General features: G+C 39.1%; 2 protein-coding genes across 5 annotated transcripts; both read right to left on the reverse strand.

Moving 5' to 3' along the window:
• Positions 1-379: 379 nt before the first annotated feature.
• LOC126600093 (probable polyribonucleotide nucleotidyltransferase 1, chloroplastic) lies at positions 380-20,251 on the reverse strand. 4 transcript variants are annotated; one of them, XM_050266624.1, is made up of 26 exons: positions 19,886-20,250; positions 19,002-19,070; positions 18,430-18,536; positions 18,296-18,338; positions 10,146-10,229; positions 9,944-10,008; positions 9,669-9,825; positions 8,571-8,627; positions 8,078-8,191; positions 7,462-7,725; positions 7,063-7,137; positions 6,758-6,871; positions 5,966-6,058; positions 5,335-5,513; positions 5,000-5,183; positions 4,809-4,856; positions 4,504-4,576; positions 4,234-4,284; positions 3,881-3,954; positions 3,676-3,783; positions 3,489-3,583; positions 2,644-2,707; positions 2,431-2,484; positions 2,295-2,336; positions 987-1,424; positions 380-818 (listed from the first exon to the last, which is right to left on the reverse strand). In XM_050266624.1, the coding sequence occupies exons 1-25, from the start codon at positions 20,165-20,167 to the stop codon at positions 1,089-1,091; spliced, it is 2,832 nt and encodes a 943-aa protein (XP_050122581.1). In that variant the 5' UTR covers positions 20,168-20,250; the 3' UTR covers positions 380-818; positions 987-1,088. The 4 variants fall into 4 exon arrangements, with proteins under 4 accessions (XP_050122581.1, XP_050122584.1, XP_050122582.1 ...); XM_050266627.1 differs by having other exon boundaries at positions 19,002-19,054; positions 19,886-20,023; XM_050266625.1 differs by lacking the exon at positions 4,234-4,284.
• Positions 20,252-21,444: 1,193 nt separating this feature from the next.
• On the reverse strand, positions 21,445-22,116 carry LOC126600340 (uncharacterized mitochondrial protein AtMg00810-like). The gene is made up of 2 exons (XM_050266923.1): positions 22,014-22,116; positions 21,445-21,866 (listed from the first exon to the last, which is right to left on the reverse strand). The coding sequence occupies exons 1-2, from the start codon at positions 22,114-22,116 to the stop codon at positions 21,445-21,447; spliced, it is 525 nt and encodes a 174-aa protein (XP_050122880.1).
• Between the last annotated feature and the right edge of the window lie 475 nt (positions 22,117-22,591).

Genomic DNA, 22,591 nt, shown 5'->3' on the forward strand with positions numbered 1-22,591 from the left:
CCAAAGCTGGAAATGGGACTTTTGCGGAAGCAACAAAACATGCGGGCGGATCAAAATAATCGACCCCAAGCCGCAGTGTGTTGTGAAGACCATGCCCCAAGCTAGAGTCATGGGAGACATGAGATTGCTCACCGACTGCACTGCTTCGAATAGTAATGGTGCAGCGGTTGTGACTGCGGGTTGAGAATTCAACACAACCCGGTTCTGAACCTGGTTGTGTACAAACCAGACAATGCTGTCCGGTTACAGTTACCCGAAAACAACCCCTCTCCCGAATACAAGACTATTTAACAGCTCAAAGCTTTAAGAGTATCAGTCCATAGCTAGAGTAGGATGGTGTTCTACTTTGATTAATCCGATGTCAATAATTTGACAAACATGGAGAAATACTTATGCCACGAGGCTTTTGAACTCAGAGAACCAAAACTTATACAAAAAAAGTTGCGATGGAGCTCAACCGTGATCGTTTACAACATAATATTAAAAATATTGTGGCGCAGCAATAAGCAGAAAACAGAAACGAAACTATCGTGTCGAAATCTGAACAAAAAATGCACCATGGGGCATCCTCGTCTACTGCAAAAGAAACTCTCAAGCACATAGCAGGGAAGCTTACCCCAACCAAATGGAGCTCTCGGACTCTTGAGCAAGTAAAACTCATTGCTTCAGCAACCTTTCCCAGCTCATAAGAGTTCCCAGCTTTCTTAAAGCACACATGATGTTGCTACATTTAATCCGGTTCCTCAGTTAAATGGGACACATTCACGTCAATGCACGCGAGGTGAGCCTTTTGGTGGAACATGCTAATAAATCACTTCCTGTCCAAAGCAGATTCCATCATTTCCAATTAGTGAATGATTATGAAATACAATTATGGCGAACTATCATGCTCAAAATCTAGTTTACTTCACGTAGATCGTATGAACTCTATATGTACATGCATCCATATATGACATTTAAAGAATGTATTAGCAGGTAACTCATACCGTTTCTTCCTCAGCTGGAGGCACTGCACCATCATTTTTCAACATGACAAACAGGAAGCAATAAATAATCCTCGCGAGTTAGTCAAGAAGAAAATATCCATACTATTCAATGTTAGCCTCTCCATTCACTAAAGTATTTTCGTCCTTGCTGGAGACGCTACTGACTACTTTACTGCTCTTCTTTGTCTTATCTTTGTTGATATTTGGTCTGTCTTTGGCAGCACTGACTAATCTCCGAATGAACTTCTTTTGTGGGAGCTCTCCAGCTAAGTCCCTCTTTGGAGTGCTAATAATTTTCTTCGTTGAACCCTTGTCAGATGTTTCTTGGGAAGCTACATCACTGGAGTCACCCGTAGGCTGCTTTGAACTGGCATTCTCTGCATCTGTATCTGGAAGTAGAGCTTTGCGGCTAAGGCGAAGTTGCCCCTTCTCATTTACCTGCATTATAAGGCCAAATTATCTGATTGCAGTTCTTCATAGTTGGCCCAGTAAAAGCAAACTTGGTCAACAGATAGCAAGGAATTAAAAAAAAGGCATTGTCACAGTTATGGCAGAGCTATACATAAACAAACTACAAAAAATTTACATAAACAACTTGACTGATTACCTAACAAGAAAAACAACGCATCTGGTCTGTAACTATGCATTCATGTCAGTAATCTATTTATAAAAGAGCTTTCTTAAAACCAATGATGCAATGTTTACTGCAATTACGACATTAGGAATGTTTCCAAGATTTTTATGCCAGGGAGACAGTTGTACTTCAAATTCTCACATGAATGACTAGAGTTGTTGCCATCAAAATCTGGCAGTCGTATGCATTGGCATAAAAAATTTCAACCAAGTCTAAGGAGTATCCTTGTCAACATGTCTTCAATGTGCGAGGATTCCTCACTTTGTTTAAGGGTATGAAATGGAAACGAACCTTACAGTGGAATGATGGAGTATTAGCAAGATCATTGTTGAATGCAATGGTAAAAGTTTCAAGATATAAAACACAATTACACAGGCTCAAGTCATGAAATAGCAACTTGATGCAAAGGTTAAGACTGGATTCGAACTTCCCTTAATGAAACCAACGTTTGCAGGACCATAGACTAATGGAATTTGCTAATCTTACTAGAAAAGACATGTTCTTCATGGTCTAGGATAAGGAGACTCTAAATTTTTCTTGTGTATTTGGCTGTTAGAAAAGGTTATTGTTCCACTGAGACGAAGATTTATAATGTCACACTAAAATAATCACTTATCACTGAACAGTTCAAGTTAGGTTTTTATTTTCAAAGATGTCAGAAATGGCAAACGTACCTCAATAAGTTTAACATCAATATGCTGTCCAACTTTAACAGCCTGTTAAAAAATAAAAAATAAAGGTTTTATCTCCATGATCATAACAAGCACCCACACACATATATAGTAATATAGATAAAAATTATGTGCTTACGTCTTCTGCCTTTGCCAGCCACTCTGAACTCAACTCGCTAATATGGCAAAGTCCCTGTAAAAGATTAAGAAGTGAGTTGTCTGTTGATGTACCGTTTCAACCCCATTTATTTATAAGTTGAGGCCTATATCTATCTATATATCACTAGGTTTATAAGGCTTACAGAGGTAAAAGAACTAAATAATTATGTACTAAGAATGCACTGCATTATACCTCTCGCCCAGGTGCTATTTCCACAAATACTCCATATGGAACTATTGATTTGATCTCGCAGTTCCTGATAAATCAAAGCCAGAAAGTCAAACAGTTAGCTACTAATCTAATCCACGATTAACCAAGCACAAGGTATATCAAAGAGACATCCTGTTTCCAGATACACTAATGAATGACAACATGCATCAGTTATGAGTTTCCATACCACACTTAACAGAAACTACGTTCTGGTAGTAGCACACACGAATTCAGATAGCCTACAATTTCAGGTAGTAATCAACAGAGGGCCTGGAGTTCCTAGAGTATAAGGACTTTGGCCAATTTTCAGCTAATATATTGATGTATTCTTATAAATAAAACAGAAAAAGATACAAAATCAAGGGGAGTAATAGATCCCAGTCCTTAAGTCCATAAGATTATTAAGAATTAGTTCTATAAATTATTTTCTTTTAAATGAGATCTCTCTATTTATGCAAGCAGTCTGACCACGTTTTGGAAAGGAAAAAAAAATGTCATGAACACCTTATATTTGTCGCAGTATTAAATATAATTAATAACTACTGCATTTCCTCAGAATTTAACAGTACCATTACTTTCATTCCACATGGGCATTTTACCTAACTTTATATACATCATGGTTCTTGACAACATATTTGAAAGAGAGCAAGGAATGTTCTCCAACTGTATAAACTATATGTAAAACTGCAATGCAGAATGAAGTTATGATTAAATATTATAAAAAAGGAAATGCAATAGCTACTATGATATTTAAACCTTTGAACTATAAGGGCAATAACAGTATCTTTTGTGAATAAGCATATATTTTCTACATAAGAAACAGCTACCTGAAGATATCACCAACTGACGGAACCATTGTCAAGTTAGTAATAATAGCTTTAGTCTTTTCTATGCTAGACAAATCCCTGCCGGTAATTCTCACCTTCAATACCCAGAACAAAAGTAATATTTAATATTTACGGTGAAACTTTTAAGGGAAATATATGGTCAGATTGGATAATAGTCTGCTCTTACTATCCCGTCTTCTTGTGTGTCAATTGCGTCTACTCCAGACTCTTCTATAATACTCTTCACCTTCTTCCCACCACTACCAATGATTAAGCTTACTTTCTCGGGGTTGACCTATTACAATATCAGGTCGTAAGAAAGAAGCAGATTACATACTTCAGACATCAGTTTTATAACTTGCTTAGCAATATTGTTCTGGTAATCAACAAACCTTCATTATGTGAATCAGTGGTGCGTACTTAGAAAGCGATCTTGAAGGAGGAGATGAGCACTTCAGCATTTCCGCTGAATTTTTACCCAAAATAACAGAAAAACAATAATTAACTTCTACTTCCACTGACAGAATAAAATATGAGATAACAAGATACGGTATCCCTAGAATCCATAAAATTATACCGACCATCTTTGGCAGTTGTTTAGAACCCACAAAAGTGTAACACACAATCATATAAACTGACCCACTAGCTCTAATCCTATAAGTTAGGATGATCAACATGATGTGTACCCATGCAGCTGTCTAAAGGAAAATCAAAGTGCTAATCAATTGAACTATAGATACTTCACTGCTTGTATTGGGGCATGTCTGAGAGTGGGTTCTGGAGGAAGCATTTTTACCTTGTAGAAGTTTTGCAAAGTAGCACTTTCGTCAGAAGCAAATAAAATTTTCAACAAACTGTTAGCATGTACAGCTGTAATTAGGTTATAATTAGCGTATATGTAGTTACGATAGTTAACTTTGTAATTACTTTACTTTAATTGTTTCCCTAGACTTATTCTGAACTCTTGTAAATCAGTGCATATACCTTTATGAGAGAAGAAATTAGTAAACCTTACCAATAATATGCTTACGGCCATCCTTTGCCTGTAGGAGTGCCTCTCTCATAACTGGTAAAGTAATCCCGCTCACCTAAGATAGGAGTTCTTCAGGTCATTACTTATTATAATGCACAGAAAACCCGAACAACAGAAACATCACACATACGCATACTGTTTACACAATCCCTGACATTTGGCGTGGGAAGTGGTTTATAACCTAGAAGTAACAACTATACATCCTAAAACACAGCAGTTAATCTTAGCCGAACAGAGAAGAATGAAATTCATCTTGAAGAAATATCAACACGTATGTGATAGCTGACCTTTATGTCCATCTGAAATGCAGTTACACCATCTTCATTTCCAGCAACCTGCAACCACTGAATTATTCAATACAATATATGCCATAAAATCATGATCTTTGAGGACCACTTTGACAACAGATGATCAAAATCAAGGAAAACCCAACAAAAACACTAGGATAGTGAACTAAATAAATTCTAGAACATAAGACCTTGAAATCCATATCCCCAGATGCATCTTCAGATCCAGTTATGTCAGACAGAATTAGTGGAGAACCGTTTCCCCCAAATTCCTCAGTTTCCAGAACCATACCCATTGCTATCCCAACTATAGAGGACTTGATCGGAACACCAGCATCCTGCAAAGCTAAGCAGCCCCCACAAACAGATGCCATACTGTATTCCGCAGAAGAAGGGTGTTAAGAGGTACATCTTAGTGGTATAAGTTGGATTAATATGTGCAAAACCATTCATAAGAATATTGACCATGTCATAAATGTTTGAAATATATTTGATAATAAGAAAAATTATTCAGTGGAAGGTCAACCTTGAAGAGCCATTGCTTTCAGTAATTGTACTCTCAACACGTATAGTGTAAGGAAAATCATCTTCGGAAGGCAAAATTGGTTCAAGAGCTCTCTCAGCAAGCATTCCATGGCCAATTTCTCTTCTACTAGGGGCTCCATTCCGTCCAACTTCCCCAACACATGAAGGGGGAAATGTGTACTGGAAAATCAATACATTATTAGCCAGGTTCCCACTGCTTATAACATAAAGAAATGAAAATATATTTAGAAATGGCAATTGTAATAATTGAAGCATGATTTAAATAGTGGAATTCAAACATCAATGAATGGTGGTAATTCCAAACAGAGAAATTTGTTATGAAATCAAACAACTTGTTTCTCTGTAACTCTAATTATGACCCTGTCAGTAATTATGATGACAACTTCCAAAATAACACAAAAGAAAATGATCATAGATGACAATCATAAGTTAAATGATTAAAGGAAACAGATGAAATCAGAAAAAGACCAATCTACTTAAGATCAGAAGAGAAGGGCAGAATATCACATATTTATAGCTGTAGGAAACAACATGTGTGCCAGAGCTACTACATTGCCAAAAAATGTCTACCACATAGCAAAGTTACTTAAATAAGAGATATATAGAGAGACCTGGAGATAGAATCTCTTCCATTCGTCAACATCAACTAGGTTGTCTACCCTCTGTGCCATCTGTTTATCCCCAAGTGTAACAACAGCCAATGACTACAATAGAAAAAAATGAAAAGAAATGGTTAATGAAACTAAACTAAAAACATTAACAGCCTTGAAATATCCACATAACTGAATCAATAACACTTGTTAAATAATTGCCTGAGAAATTCATTTTCTGGCAAGATATGAGATTAAACTAAACAAAGATAAGACTGGCAATGTGATGTGACAACCTAAAAAATTTATTTATAAAACCTGTGCATTAAGAGGCTTTAGCACAAATGAGAGTCGAATGAGAGGCTTTAAACGAATATGGGGTGTGATTAAAGAAGTCAAGGATACTCTTTGGCTCCATCACTGGTATACTGATCTCATTAACAACATATAAGAGGTGACTAGCTTCGACAATTGGGATAGCCAGACATAACCCTATTTCAAGAGCGCAATTCACATTAATTGACAAACTATTCATACTATTAAAATCATATAAGAGGTAACTGGCTTCTACTATTGGGATAGCTCCATGCATGGAACTAAGTGCTTGAAAGAAACAAATCATGCTGAAATCCTTAAAACACAAACACACATGTCGCAAAGGCGACCATACATGAACAACAGGTAACTATCTATACATTATTTAAGTTCCACCTACACATATTAATCACAATATAACAACCCAAAAGAGTAGCTACAGTACACAAAACACAACCAGGTAAGCCATCAATTCATGCTGAATAATAAAATTCAAACCTGGGTTTCCCCACGTGTGAAAAGAGCACTTCCATGTGCCCTTGGAAGCAGTCCACATTTTGAGTTAATTGGACGTATCTCATATGGGGTACGTCCATCACTTCTTCTTCCACCCTGTAACAACCAAAAAAAAAAAAAAAAAACCTAAGACATGAATGTGAATAGCAACTTGTAACAGCCAGATGACAAAAATCTAAGGTTTCTATCGGTTTGATGGTTTAAATATTTAAAAGTAAGCACCACCTTCACATCTACCTCAAATATAGTTAAGTAAAGGTTATCGAACTAAAAGAAAATGCTCATACCTCCACAATGCGTCTTCGTAAAAATTTGGATGTAACTTCTTTGAATACCAGCTTCACATCTACCTCAGAAAAGAACTAGAAAACAAAAAACCATTACTTTATTAACAATTGCACTCACAATTAAGCGTTCATAAAACAAGGAGACGGACGAAGAATAAGACAACTGTCAATTGAAATATTCAAAACTTTTATCAACACCATTCCAGACCAATCAACAAACCAAGATTTTTAGTTAAGAAAACAAATAAGAATAAGATAGTTCCATCTTTCTTAAATATAGACATTGGATAAATACATACACGTACATACATATATATATGCATTAACAATAAAAGATAATGTCATCATTCACACAACCACAAAACACTTGAATACAGAATAGAAAGAATTGTTCTATACCAAGGGGGTTGACTTTCGTGAACTAGGCTTTATATGAACATCACCTTCATCTACTTCACCATCCACAACCACTTCCTCATCCTCCTCTTCATCTTCAAATATATCTGGTATTGTTTCACTGCCTATGAGAGCTGCATCCTTACTAATATATCCCTTTTCTGTTAGTATAGTTAAAACTTCTCCTTCCAAAGACAAGAGAGCTTTCCTTCTAGGAATCTTGTCCTTAATCTGCAGAGCTCTTACCAACTCATCACCGGCAATTTCCTGCACATGGTAAACTATAACTCGTGAGCACTTAATGTTTGGCACGTATAAAAAGGTAAAACCTTGGTCACCAAAATAACAAAAGGAATAACACTTTTCTTATGGAAAACTAAGTATTCCACAATTATACTGGAACTAGGAATTTCATGTAAATAAGTAATTAACAATTTTATTATTAAACTTACTTCTGAGTTTGTGTGTGTGTGTGTGTGTGTGTGTGTGAGAGAGAGAGAGAGAGAGAGAGAGAGAGAGAGAGAGAGAGAGAGAGAAAGAGAGGGGGAGGGGGATCATTCTAATTCAAAAGGTGATATCTTTCTGTTACAAAAAAAAAAAAAACAGATAGAAAGCATACCTCAACATGATTATATAGCTCAGGGGGAGGTAATTTGATTGCATCAAGCATTTTTGGCTTTCCACACTTCTTAACCAAAGCTTCTACCTCATTGCAAATTGCTCGTATGGCATCCTGACATTGGTGTATAAGCAAAGTTTATACATCTAATATGGATATGTGTCTGTTGTGGGATTATTCTAATAAACAATCAAAGAAATAACTAAACAAAACTCTTTGACCAACCAAATAGAGTTGCAGATCTCCCAGCAGCGAGACTTAGTACATATAGTTTGAAAAAAAAAATCATGTTCCAATAGAGAAAGTAATTATAACTTCAATACAGTACATAACATACAGGGCACAAGTTCACTACAGGCCTAACCAGAAATTCTAGAGTTTAGCCTTGGTAAGGCCAAGATAATTGGAATGTAGCATAATCTTTTTTTTAACCTGAGGCAAATAATATAACTCGTGCAAGCAGGTAGACTACATACTCAAAATAAGTAACAACCTGCCCAACTTCTACTGCTTGCAGCAACTTTTCCTCTGTGAGAAAATCACAATAGCCCTGCAAATAAGATGTTACACCAATGAGTGTGAGTCAGCATAAGGACAATGAACATAGAAAACTCTCATAGAATTACTATATCCACCACTGGAGAAAGTAAAATGTTATTTAATAGTCTTTCATGTCAACGTATAATGTGCACATAAAGTAATGCAGATAAAAAAATGGATTTAAAAGCCCAAAAGTAAGTAAAAATCTAATTGAAGTGATGCACACACACACATATAACGACTAAAGATGTGATTTAGAGTCTAGACAGAACCAGATGTTAGTATCGGCTCTATTGTATCAGATTACTCTCTCAGTCTAGAGCCAAATCAAGTGCCAACTCAGCTATGATTAAGTTAGACAATTAAATCATTCAGTTGTATTAAAGTTAATTAATAGTGTTTAGTTGTTGATGAGCTGCATTAGTTGATGTATGGAATTAATCCAGTTCAAGTAATGAAAAAATACATTCTATCTCTTCGAAAGGGAAGTGTAGACTTCTCTCTCTAGCTTCTCTCTTGTAACTTATTAGGGCTTCTCTGCAGATCAATCATAGTGATTTCTTCATTGCTTTCACCAGATATTTCTATAGCTCTACTCTAGTAGTCCAGTTGACAGAACAAATAGCAAGTGCGATTTTATTCACTGCTAAACATGTACTGAATATCATAGTAACCTTTCTAAATACTATTTCCTACATTGTGTAATTTGAGATGCAAATTACTAAAATATATTTTATTCAATTGCAATAGCATATCAATGAACAGATAGATAAAATGTTGTTTATTTCCATGTCCCGCAATAGACATTCTTTCCACAACACCTAAGGAAAATTACAGAGGCTGAGAACAGAATTATTGAAACCTTCTAAAAGTATTAATTTATTAAATCCCAGAAAATGTGCCTACAAACTTTTTTAACAGTGATAAATCTGCCATATGAATTCAGTATAGTCTGCATAATTGAATTTACAACAGTAATCCATTTCTAAGGACTTAAGTTGACAAGGGTTCGGAATTGTCAAACATTACATTTAACTTTTCAGTAACTTACCTCTATCATCAATATTGCATTATCCGTGCCAGCGACCAACAAGTCCAATTCAGAGTCTTCCATCTCCTTTATTGTTGGATTCACGATAAATTTGTCACCAACAAGACCAATTCGCACTCCTGCTACAGTTTTTGAGTTTGGAACTTCTGAAAGAGCCCTGTGGAAGTTGAATAATTAGGCCTAATAAAGTGTCATTTTCTTTTGTAAGAAAGGTGAACTAAATTGTAAGATGTACGTCGTAAATGCTCCAGAGAGCTGGGAACAGCCAGACTTACACTGCTATCCCAGCTGCTGTGACTGCCAAAGAATCAGGAGAGTGCAAACCATCATAACTCAGAACCTGTAGGGGTATGTTGACAAAGGAGCTGTTAGCAAGAGGAAATATAAACCAAGCAATATAATTGCAATTTATTTCTTTATTTCGTTATTTGCTTAAATAGAGCAATTAACAAATCTAAAAACACATATGGAACGTACCCAAGAAAGTATCTGAGTTTCATGGTAGAAGCCGTTCAACATAGTTGGACGCAAAGGCCTATCAATCAATCTACAAATGAGAACCTGCACAGAATGAAAAGTTAAAATATTTTTATTTTTATTTTCCTTTAGATGAAACACACTTTTATTAGAAACAGAAGCAATTACAAAGTGTGGATAAGGTATCCAAAATCTAAAAATTAAGCCTAAAGTACAGAACCAGACCTCTCAAATAAAGCTAAAACAAATATTTATTAAAATATAAAAAAAAGGACAATGTTGACAACAAGGGGGCTATAGAAACTTCTTTTCGAACGACTCCACTCAAAGTTGTTTGGGAGCATATGCTCCTATCAACTTTACACGGGACACACAAAAGAAGTACTTTGATCCTATTAGACGGGGAAGGGTGAAGAAGCTAGGACAGAAGGGTAGAGTTCAAGAGAGCAAAATGCGTTTAGGAACGTGGAATATAGGAACCTTGACGGGAAAATCTATGGAAGTAGTAGAAGTTATGGTGAGGAGAAGGATAAATATTATGTGCCTACAAGAAACTAAGTGGGTTGGGCGTAAGGCAAAGGATCTAGAAAACTCAGGGTTTAAACTATGGTATTCGGGCACAAATAGAACGAGAAACGGTGTTGGCATCATCGTGGACAAGACCTTGACACAAGATGTTGTAGATGTCAAGAGGGTAGGAAATAGAATCATGGCAATCAAGTTTGTAATAGGACAAGAACTTATCAATGTGATTAGTGCGTACGCACCTCAAGTAGGGTTGGATACGAGTTCGAAGGAGAAATTTTGGGAAGACCTTGGAGACTTGGTGCAAGGAATTGCTCAGACGGAGAAGTTATTTATAGGAGGAGATTTAAATGGACACGTGGGCAGGGAGACAGGCAACTATGGAGGTTTTCATGGTGGCCATGGTTTTGGGGAGAGAAACGAGGATGGGGAAGCTATCTTGGATTTTGCAATGGCATATGATCTCTTCTTAGCCAACACCTTCTTTAAGAAGAGAAAAGAACATGTGATCACCTACAAGAGTGGGTCGTCAAAAACACAAATAGATTTTCTTCTAATGAGGAAAGGGGATCGTATAACTTGTAAGGATTGCAAAGTTATACCAGGAGAGAGCGTGGCTAATCAACATCGCTTGTTGGTGATGGATGTACATATCAAAAGAGTGAGACAAAAGAACAAGACTTGGAAGTGCCCAAGGACTAGATGGTGGAATCTAAAAGAAGAAAAACAAGCCATTTTCAAAGAGAAAGTAATCACCCAGTGTGTGTGGGATAGAGAGGGGGAAGCTAGCCAAATGTGGGATTCCATGGTTAGTTGTATCCGAAAAGTAGCAAAAGAGGTATTAGGAGAGTCCAAGGGCTTTGCCCCACACCAAAAGGAATCTTGGTGGTGGAATGAGGAGGTACAAATAAAGGTGAAGGCTAAGAAGGAATGTTGTAAAGCCTTATACAAGGATAGGACCGATGAAAATGGTGAAAGGTATAGAAAAGCGAAGCAAGAGGCGAAGAAAGCTATGAGAGAAGCTAAGTTAGCGGCTTACGACGATATGTATAAACGACTAGATACCAAAGAAGGAGAGTTGGATATTTATAAACTAGCTAGAGCAAGGGAAAAGAAGACAAGGGACCTAAACCAAGTGAGGTGCATCAAGGATGAGGATGGAAAGGTTCTTGCTACAGAGAATGCGGTTAAAGACAGATGGAGAGGTTATTTTCATAATCTTTTCAATGAAGGACATGAAAGGAGTGCTTCTTTAGGGGAGTTGAGTAACTCAGAAGAGTGTAGAAACTACTCTTTTTATCGTCGAATCCGGAAGGAAGAAGTGGTTGTAGCTTTGAAGAAGATGAAGCATAGAAAAGCAGTAGGCCCAGACGATATACCAATCGAAGTGTGGAAAGTTTTGGGAGAGACAGGTATAACATGGCTCACTGACCTTTTCAATAGGATTTTGAAAACGAAGAAGATGCCAAATGAGTGGCGAACGAGCACTTTGGTGCCTATCTACAAGAATAAGGGCGACGTACAAAATTGCATGAACTATAGGGGTATTAAGTTAATGAGTCATACAATGAAGCTCTGGGAGAAAGTCATTGAGCATAGATTGAGGCAAGAGACACGGGTTTCGGACAACCAATTCGGGTTCATGCCAGGGCGCTCAACCATGGAGGCAATCTATCTCTTACGAAGATTGATGGAAAGATATAGAGATGGGAAAAAGGATTTACACATGGTCTTTATAGATTTGGAAAAAGCGTATGATAGGGTCCCAAGAGACATTCTTTGGAGGATTTTAGAGAAGAAAGGAGTACGAGTAGCATATATCCAAGCTATAAAGGATATGTATGAAGGAGCAAAGACTGCCGTAAGAACTCATGAAGGACAAATCGAAAGCTTTCCCATAACTGTAGGATTACATCAAGGCTCATCCTTAAGTCCTTACCTTTTTGCGTTGGTAATGGATGAGTTAACAGGACATATTCAAGATGATATTCCTTGGTGTATGCTTTTCGCAGACGATATAGTGTTGATAGATGAAACTCAGGAAGGGGTAAATGCAAAGCTTAACCTTTGGAGAGAAGTGTTGGAATCTAAAGGTCTTCGCCTAAGCCGATCAAAGACAGAATATATGGAGTGCAAGTTCACTGCCAATGGAGGCCAAAACGAGTTAGGGGTGAGGATCGGAGATCAAGAAATACCAAAGAGCGACCGTTTTTGTTACCTAGGATCTATCTTGCAAAAGAACGGAGAATTAGATGGAGATCTCAACCATAGAATACAAGCTGGATGGATGAAGTGGAAGAGTGCATCCGGCGTGTTGTGTGATTGCCGTATGCCACTGAAGCTCAAGGGAAAATTTTATAGGACGGCAATAAGGCCAACGATGCTGTATGGCACAGAATGTTGGGCGGTGAAGCATCAACACGTACACAAAATGGGTGTAGCGGAGATGAGGATGCTTCGTTGGATGTGTGGGCACACGAGAAAGGATAAGATTAGGAATGAGGATATCCGGGGTAAAGTAGGAGTAGCCGAAATTGAAGGAAAGATGAGAGAAAATCGGTTACGGTGGTTTGGACATGTGCAAAGAAGGCCTACTGACGCTCCGATTAGAAGATGCGACTATGGGACAGAGGTTCAGGGCCGAAGAGGTAGAGGAAGACCTAGGAAAACTTTGGAAGAGACCCTAAGAAAAGACTTAGAGTACTTGGATCTAACGGAGGACATGACACAGGACAGAACACAATGGCGTTCTAAGATTCATATAGCCGATCCCACTCAGTGACTTGGATTTTCCAAGTCACCAACCGAGAAGTTTTCCTCGCTCGGGAAATTAAGCGAACACTACCTCAACCTACATGCTCCACTCACAAAGCTTCAACATACAAGCTTCAACAAAAGAAAATTCAAAGAACTTAGCGAAGAAGGCTTTGGTGTATTTAACACAATACGTTGAAATGAAGGAAAGCTTATTTATTGATATCCCCAATAAGTTACAAATATGTACATATACTTGAGTCAAAATAAACAAACAAGAGGGAGCCTTCACAAAGGTTGCTTAGGAGAAGTCTCAGCAGTCGGTAGAGCCCCAGAAAGAGAAGGCACCGGAGGGGGATCATTCGGAGCCTCAGTACTGGACAGAACCCTAGAAGGAGGAGGCATCAGAGGTTGATCATTTGAAGCTTCATTACGCGGTACAGCCCTAGAAGACGAAGGCAATAAATGCCTTTGGAACAAACCCACAAATCTCTGATGATCAAGTAAAACCTGACCATCAGATTCCTTCATCTGGTCAAGCTTCCTCTTCATGTTTGTAGCATAGTCATGTGCGAGCCGGTGCAACTGTTTATTCTCATGCTTAAGCCCTCTAATCTCCTGTTTGAGACTCATCACTTCAGCCGCCAATGATTCAACTTGGCGGGTTCGAGCAAATAGGCGTTGGGCCATATTAGACACAGAACCTGCACACTGAACACTAAGAGCCAGAGAATCCTTAACAGCCAACTCATTAGACCGTTTGGAAAGTAGTCTGCTATCTTTGGGAGTGAGAAGGTTCCTGGCCACTACCGCAGCGGTCATATCATTCTTCATCACGGAATCCCCAACGGTAAGAGGACCAGTAGGGGAGACGAAGGATGGGCGCCATATGTTGTCTGGAGAAGGCGGGGCTGCCTCTTCAACAAGGTTCAAGTCAAAACGACGGTCGGAGGGGCCAGACATTTTCAAAGGTGTTGAAGAGCGAAGAGGTCGGATAAATCAAGATTTTAGAAGTGCAAGAATGGAGCTTCTACTGGTGGATATTCAAGTGTGCTTTGGAACTTAATGTCAGCCCATATAAAAATCTGCACTCGACGAAGCTTCATAAATCGAAGAGGCGCCTGCTCAGAAATCGAAGAGGCGTTTGTTTTCTCAAAAGCTGGGCTGCTCAGAGACCACGAGGGTCGATCTCAGAAATCGAAGAGGCGTTTGCTTTCTCAAAAGCTGGGCTGCTCAAAGACCACGAAGGCCGATCTCAGAAATCGAAGAGGCTTGCTTTCTCAAAAGCTGGGCTGCTCAGAAACCACGAGGGCCGATCTCAGAAATCGAAGAGACACCTATTTTTCCAGCCTTGTCAGCACCTGTCACACGCACACTCAGCTTTGCGGAAATTATGGGCATTCTGTCGAAGATTTCTGGTGAAGTAGAAAGCACATGAATCGTACTGTTCAATCGCCCACTTCCCACACGCAACAGTAGCTCATGGGTACCACATATAACTTTGCCAAAGTTCTCTGACAAAGTTGAGACACGTGAAGCTTGCAGCTCCCACTACATCGCTCTGACCAAGAAGGGTAAAAGAATAGCAAAGAAACAACACTAACAAAGTTTAGACACATAAATTTTGAAGGTCTAGCTACCATATTATTACCCACAAGGGTAAAGGAACAGTACCACTGCTGGATAATTGAAAAGTCCCGATGTGTCAACCTCTGTGCTTCGTGGCAAGGTAGACTAGCAAACATGCCCAACCTTTACTCACATTCGAGAAAATACTCCCAACAAGATTGCTTGCTCCAAAATCGAAGAGGCACCGCCCTCCGAATCTCGAGAGCCAGACTCCCAACATGATTACTTTCTCAAAAATCGAAGAGAGGGTAAAGGAACAGTACCACTGCTGGATAATTGGAAAGTCCCTGTGTGTCAACCTCTGTACTTCGTGGCAAGGTAGACTAGCAAACATGCCCAACCTTTACTCACATTCGAGAAAACACCCCCAACAAGATTGCTTGCTCCAAAATCGAAGAGGCACCGCCCTCCGAATCTCGAGAGCCTAGCAAACATCCCAACCTTTACTCACATTCGAGAAAACACTCCCAACCAACAAGATTGCTTGCTCCAAAATCGAAGAGGCACCGCCCTCCGAATCTCGAGAACCAGACTCCCAACATGATTACTTTCTCAAAAATCGAAGACACCGCTCTCCGAATCTCGAGAGCCAGACCCCCAGCATGATTGCTTTCTCAAAAATCGAAGAGGCAGCGTCTCCGAATCTCGAGAGCCAAATCCCCGACAGGATTGCTTGTTCGAAAACCGAAGAGGCACCACTTTCCCAACTTCAAGAGCTGGATCTCCTTGGATAAAGCTTGTCTGTAATCTTCACACGCAACATCAGCTTTCCAGATACCACAGACCACTTTTTCAAAGTGCTCTGACAGAGTTAAAACTTGTGAAGCTGGCAGCTCCCACTACCGTGCTATGACCAAGCAGGGTAAAGGAATAGCATTATTACTTGATGTTAGGGAGACTCCTATATATGTCGACCTCCATCCCTAACAGACAGGCAGACCTGCCAAAATGCTCAACCCTTCCTCTTATCTGAGAGGGCACTCCCAACGAAGCCTTTCGAAATATTCAGCTTTCTTTCCCCCCGATAATACCTCTGTAAACAAGCTATACTAGAGCAAGAATATTTCATATCATCAGGGTTAAAAGCAAGAGTATCCCATATCATGCTTTTTCCCTGTCTTTTCCTTTGGCCTTGTTCTTACCTGCAAGACAAGGAGAAAGAGAGCAATCAGTCAACACTTGGAATCAAGCTTCCAGCCAGGAACTGACTGCCTGGAACCCCTTACCTGATTACTTACCTGGCATTGCTCTCGAGTACTCATCTTCAACATCTTATGCTTCCCACATCTTATGCTTCCAGGGAAGATACCGCATCTGCCTGAGGAACAGATAGGGTAAGTGAGAAGGATACAAGGAAGCATGTGGAGACAAGCGTAGCAGCACACGTGCCGATACATCCACTACTCTGTCAAAAGCAAAAGTATCCCATATCAGCAGGGTCGAACGTACTCTAGATTTGATGGACTTGTTTTGACCCTCAAATTCTTCAGTCGACCTTATACTCTGGAGGAAACCAGAAAACCCTCCAGCCCAGTTCAAGAATAAGCCTGTGGAAAATTACTTCTTCAAAAGCAAAAGTATCCCATATCATCTCTTCTTATTTTTCTTCTCTTTATCCTTCATGCTGCCTGCAAGATAGGGAGAATGTGAACAATCAGCCGGAGCTCTGATTGCTTACCTTGTCTGTCACCTCTTTCAGCAGATCCCCTAGCTCGGCGACTTGGGGGACTTCTACTACATGGTTTGTATCGCGCTTGACCAAGCCTGAAACTACAAGTAAGCTTCAAGTGACATTGATACATTACCTTGTGCATCTCCACCAGTTACAGATACCACCCCTGGATGGAGGAAGAGTACTTCCAGAGAAGATGCCACATCTATGAGACATATAAGGAAAGTCAAGACGATACCACACTCCGGTACTTAGAAGTTTCGTGGTTACGAGATCATTCTCCCACAATATGTCCTAATGTCATTTGTACTAAATCATTCACTTGTACTCACTAAAGGAGAGCTTGAACCTATGTACTTGTGTAAACCCTTCACAATTAATGAGAACTCCTCTATTCCGTGGACGTAGCCAATCTGGGTGAACCACGTACATCTTGTGTTTGCTTTCCTATCTCTATCCATTTATATACTTATCCACACTAATGACCGGAGCAATCTAGCGAATATCACAAAAAGTGACCGTTTTCGCTACCTAGGATCTATCTTGCAAGAGAATGGAGAATTAGATGGAGATCTCAACCATAGAATACAAGCTGGATGGATGAAGTGTAAGAGTGCATCCGGCGTATTGTGTGACCGTCGTAGGCCACTGAAGCTCAAGGGAAAATTTTATAGGACGGCAATAAGGCCAACGCTGTTGTATGGCACAGAATGTTGGGCGGTGAAGCATCAACACGTACACAAAATGGGTGTAGCGGAGATAAGGATGCTTCGTGGGATGTATGGGCACACGAGAAAGGATAAGATTGGGAATGAGGATATCCGAGGTAAAGTAGGAGTAGCCAAAATTGAAGGAAATATGAGAGAAAATCGGTTCCGGTGGTTTGGACATGTGCAAAGAAGGCCTACTGACGCTCCGGTTCGAAAATGTGACTACGGGACAGAGGTTCAGGGCCGAAGGGGTAGAGGAAGACCTAGGAAAACTTTGGAAGAGACCCTAAGAAAAAACTTGAGTACTTGGATCTAACGGAGGACATGACACAAAACCGAGCGCAATGACGTTCTAAGATTTATATAAAAGACCGACCCCACTTAGTGGGAAAAGGCTTTGTTGTTGTTGTTGTTGTTGTACAGTTTCTGCTCTTAAATCTGAGATGCCATGTACAACGTGAACCCACAACCACACTTTCCACCCTTATTGATGATAAGAGGAGCTACCAAATGGTCAAGAGGTATATCTGAATTTTTGGTGGCTGATAATATAGCACAGACCTCTAAATAGGAACTAAAGAATTCTTTTTATACGAGGAAACAGTAAGCATTCAACCTTCGACTTTAAATATTGTTCCTTTCATTCCTGGGACCTAGATGTACACGTACAACTTAAGAAGGTAAACGTTGCATGCTTTCCTAAGGAAGAACAGATAAACACGCCAGACCTATAAAGCAATGCAATAGCAATCGCACGAAATAAATAACCATTTCGATCTGCATGTCTTGATTAAATAAGACAGCTCAAGCTGTCAGGCGGGGGTTCTTAATAGTCAATACTCAAAGCTGGTGGCAAGTACCTCATGATCTTTTGCCCTTCCTTCTCGTTTGAAGAAGCCTCCACTAAAACAATGTCAAATACAAAGTATCACTAGACAAGCAATAAGTAAGAGTCTAACCAACTAACCATACAGGAAAAAAGTCCAAGACAAACCTAGTTCGACCTGCTGCAGAAAAGCGCTCCTGATAATGTACTGAAAGAGGGAAGAAGTCTGAAGGCTCACTTGGAGTGTCAGCCAGACAAACAGATGTGTAAATAATCTACAACAAGAAACATAAATCTGCTAAATCTTCAGAGGAAGAATACCTAAATTCAGCTATAAAATAAAAGCAGGAATTAAAGATTATTATCAAAAGCAACACACCAAAAATATACTTTTACTGCATAACACAATGCAAAACCTTAGAGCTTTCCGTTTTTAGATGACAAGTATGTGTTAGCCAAGGATGAAAATACTCAAATTAGTAGACATCAATATTCTAGATCTGTAAAAATTAGAAATATAGGTACAAATTATGAAATGGCATAAGTTCACTTAAAGCTGGAAATTCTAGATGATAGTTTAGAATATCAGTATTGTATAAAAAGAACATGTAAAATGCCTCAAATAGTATAACAGTTATACATTTCATATATGACATGCTGAAAAATTTGCCTGCTGACTACTGCAGAAAAAGTACAAGACTGAAAAAGGAACGATTTGCTTTCAAGCACAAATAACTTACGGTTTCTCCATCTGTCACTGTAACAGAAGCACTGGCTTGTCTCCCAATATGACCTGTCTCAACCAAAATCTGTAAAGATTCCAAATAAATATTACATGACAAAACAATCAAGCTTAATTCAGTATATCTTTTTTCTCTCAAACAAGTTGCTATGTCACAATTGTCGATACAATATTACTGAACTGATAAACATGTTCTGCAAAACCAATATTTTTGTACACTTTTCAGTCCTAAGGGGCGTTCCATATACCACGATTCTATAAATAATTTGTGGCAATCACGGAAGTATCCAATTCAAATGCATTTTGCAGAAATTAGTTATCCACAAAGTTATTCATATGCCAGGCGCAAATAAGTGGAACACATGATAAGAGCCCTTTGAAAAAGATATGAAGTAGCTCAAAAGAAAATATTTGAACAATGTGAACAGATTAGGTTTTCTCGACGGTCGCTTGAAAATAATCAGCAAGACCTCCACTTTAAGTTTGTTTCACTTTCAAGTTTGAACACCAGCGTTACTCTGAAAATGGGTTTTCGATCCTACTCTACTCCTTTTTCAAAATCTCATCCATTTCCGCTATATGATTAACTGTACCAGAAGAAACTACAATGGAGTTTCAACAAAAGATTCAGAAACACAATTTCGTTACCAATTTACAAACTTTGGTAGTACTTATTCAACACACTTGATACAAATCCTATCCAAAATCTCTCTAAATATGCATATAAAAAGAAGAAGAAACTGATCAGGATAATCCCAATTATCCAATGCACAAAAAGATACGAAAAACACGAAAGAACACGGAACAAGGGCGGCTAGTAAGCATGCAAAACACATTCTTTTAAAAAATGAAGCAACCAAATTTTGTGAAAACTCGACTCACATGTCTATCACCAACAGGGATTTTGACAGAGTACGGCTGAGGGTATCCCAGAGGACCACCGCTCGTCGAGACACCGCCGGGATCGGACAAAGCTCTGATGCCAAGACCCTTCTTGCTGGTCTGCCTGGGCAGAAGCAGGGACAAGTTGCAGAACTTGGACTTGCTGGGGAAGCATGGGGAACGAGGGCAGTTTGGAAAGCGGAAACATTTGGGCCTGTTTGGGTTCAGGAATTGGGAGGGATTAGGGCAGTGGAGTCTGCCACTGTCAGGATTTGCCAACATATCTTGCTTCTATCAGTGTGGCCGCTTCCGCTTCACTCTACTGGTTAGAGAGAGAGAAGACTTTATCCGCTTACTTCAAAGGCGCGCAGGGTTGACAGAAGGCAGAAATGAAATAAAGAAGAAAGTCTTAATTATTCATTTGACCCTGAAACTAACATGGAGTATCATTTTAGCCCCCCTAAATTGAAAAGGGTTTTTAGCCAAGAAAAGACTCTGAGATTTGCATAACACATCACTTTGGTTCCTGAGATTGAAAATCAATAGAAATGGTCATGAGATTGTCCATCATCCATTATTTTGTTCATTCCATTAAAAACTCCATTAAGTGTCCCGAAGCTTTGAAAATTATCCAAACTTAACTTCCGGCCAAGAACTTTGGAACACTTAACGTAGTTTTTAACGGAATGACCAAAATAATGGAGGGTGGACAATCTGAAGATTATGAAAGCTTCAATGCAATATGTTCTTGAGAACTTTACACATAATGTATACGAAGAGAAAGAGAGAGAAAGAGAGAGAAAGATATTTTGATTTCTTGATTGTCAAGTTATGGTTACAATTGTTGTTATATAATCTTCTTTTTACTTAGCTGCTAATCTTCCATCTTCTTATCCCAACTATATTCTAACAACTTATAACAGCCCATCCCTTTAATCTATTGACAAGTGTACTTGACCCTTGATCTTCTCTTCACTTGGATAGCTATTTCTTTCACTTGGATCCTTATATCCCCCCTCAATCGAATGATGAAGGGAACTGAGCATGAGATTGCCACAGTGCTATTGAAACATAGGGGCGGACAACCCTTTTGTAAGTATATCAGCTGATTGGTCCGCAGATGAGACATGTTGAATATGAAGATCTCCTCGAATGACCCGTTCCCGTACAAAATGATAATCGATCTCAATGTGTTTTAACCTGGCATGAAACACTGGATTAGTGGAAAATGCAATCGCTGAGATGTTATCACAATAGATCAGTGGAGGATTTGAAAGAGAAACATGTAAATCACAAAACAACTGTCGAATCCAAGCCAACTCTGCAGCTGTAATGGCTAAGGCTCGATACTCAGCCTCTGTGGAAGACCTGGAAACTGTGTGCTGCTTTTTGGATGACCAAGAAATCAGATTTAAACCAAGAAATATAACAAATCCTGAAGTAGACCGGTGATCATTGGGATCCCCAGCCTAATCTACATCACTATAGGACTGTAAATGGAGTGATCCTGGCTTGAACTGAATACCAAGGCTTGATGAACCTTTGAGATATCGTATGATTCATTTAACCGCAATAACATGAGACTCCATAGGATTGTGCATAAACTGACAGGCTTGATTCACTAAGAATGCGATATCGAGTCTAGTAAATGTTAGATATTGAAGGGCATCAACTATGCTTCTGTATTGCTCAGGATTATGGTATGGTTTGCCATCATCCTTAAGTAACCGATGATACGGTAAACAAGGTGTAGCACAAGGTTTACAATCTTGCAAGTCAACCTTCGCAACTAACTCATTGATATACTTTGTTTGAGAAACAAATAACCCTCCTGAGGTATAACTAATCTGTAACCCCAAGAAATAATTCAGTTGGCCCAAGTCCTTCATATCAAATTCCTCTATGAGACCCTTAATCACATTTGAAATAAGTTCAGAGCTACTGCCAGTAAGTATCACATCATCAACATAGAGCAGCAAGACTACAATACCATTGGATGAATGTTGAACAAACAATGAGGGATCAGCTTAAGAAGCTTTGAATCCTAAGCTAGGTAAAAAGCTTGTAAACCTGTCATTCCAAGCTCTAGGAGCTTGTTTAAGCCCGTATAGAGATTTTTGTAACTTACACACATAATGAAGAGAAGGATCTGCACTTTGAATCCCTGGAGATTGTTCCATATACACTTCCTCTTGAAGAATGCCATATAAAAAGGTATTTTTTACATCCATTTGTCTGAGAGGCCAATTGAACTGTGCGGCTAAAGCAAGAATCAGTCTTATAGTAGTAGGCTTCACCACAGGGCTAAATGTTTCACCGTAGTCAATCTCTTCTTCCTGACCAAGCCGTGCCCTATATCAAGCAATACACCCATTTGCATCCCTTTTAATCTGATAGACCCATTTACAACCAACTAGGTTCTTATCAGGTGGCAAAGGAACCAGGGACTAAGTCTTTTGAGTATGCAAAGCACTAATTTCTTTTTGGCCATTCTAAAACATGAGAAGCTGCCTTGAAGGATTTTGGTTTTGTGATGGAGTCCTGAGAAAAGCTTAAAGAGGCAGAGAGAGCCATCCTCTTGAAGATACCATTTTTAGATCGTGTTTGCATAAAGTGAACATTCATAGGCACATGTAACACAACTTGCAGATTTTCATGTTGAAAATCAAGATCCACAGGAATGGGATGTTGTGTAAGAGAGGCAGG

Source organism: Malus sylvestris, chromosome 14 (assembly GCF_916048215.2).
Source record: "Malus sylvestris chromosome 14, drMalSylv7.2, whole genome shotgun sequence".
NCBI lineage: Eukaryota > Viridiplantae > Streptophyta > Magnoliopsida > Rosales > Rosaceae > Malus > Malus sylvestris.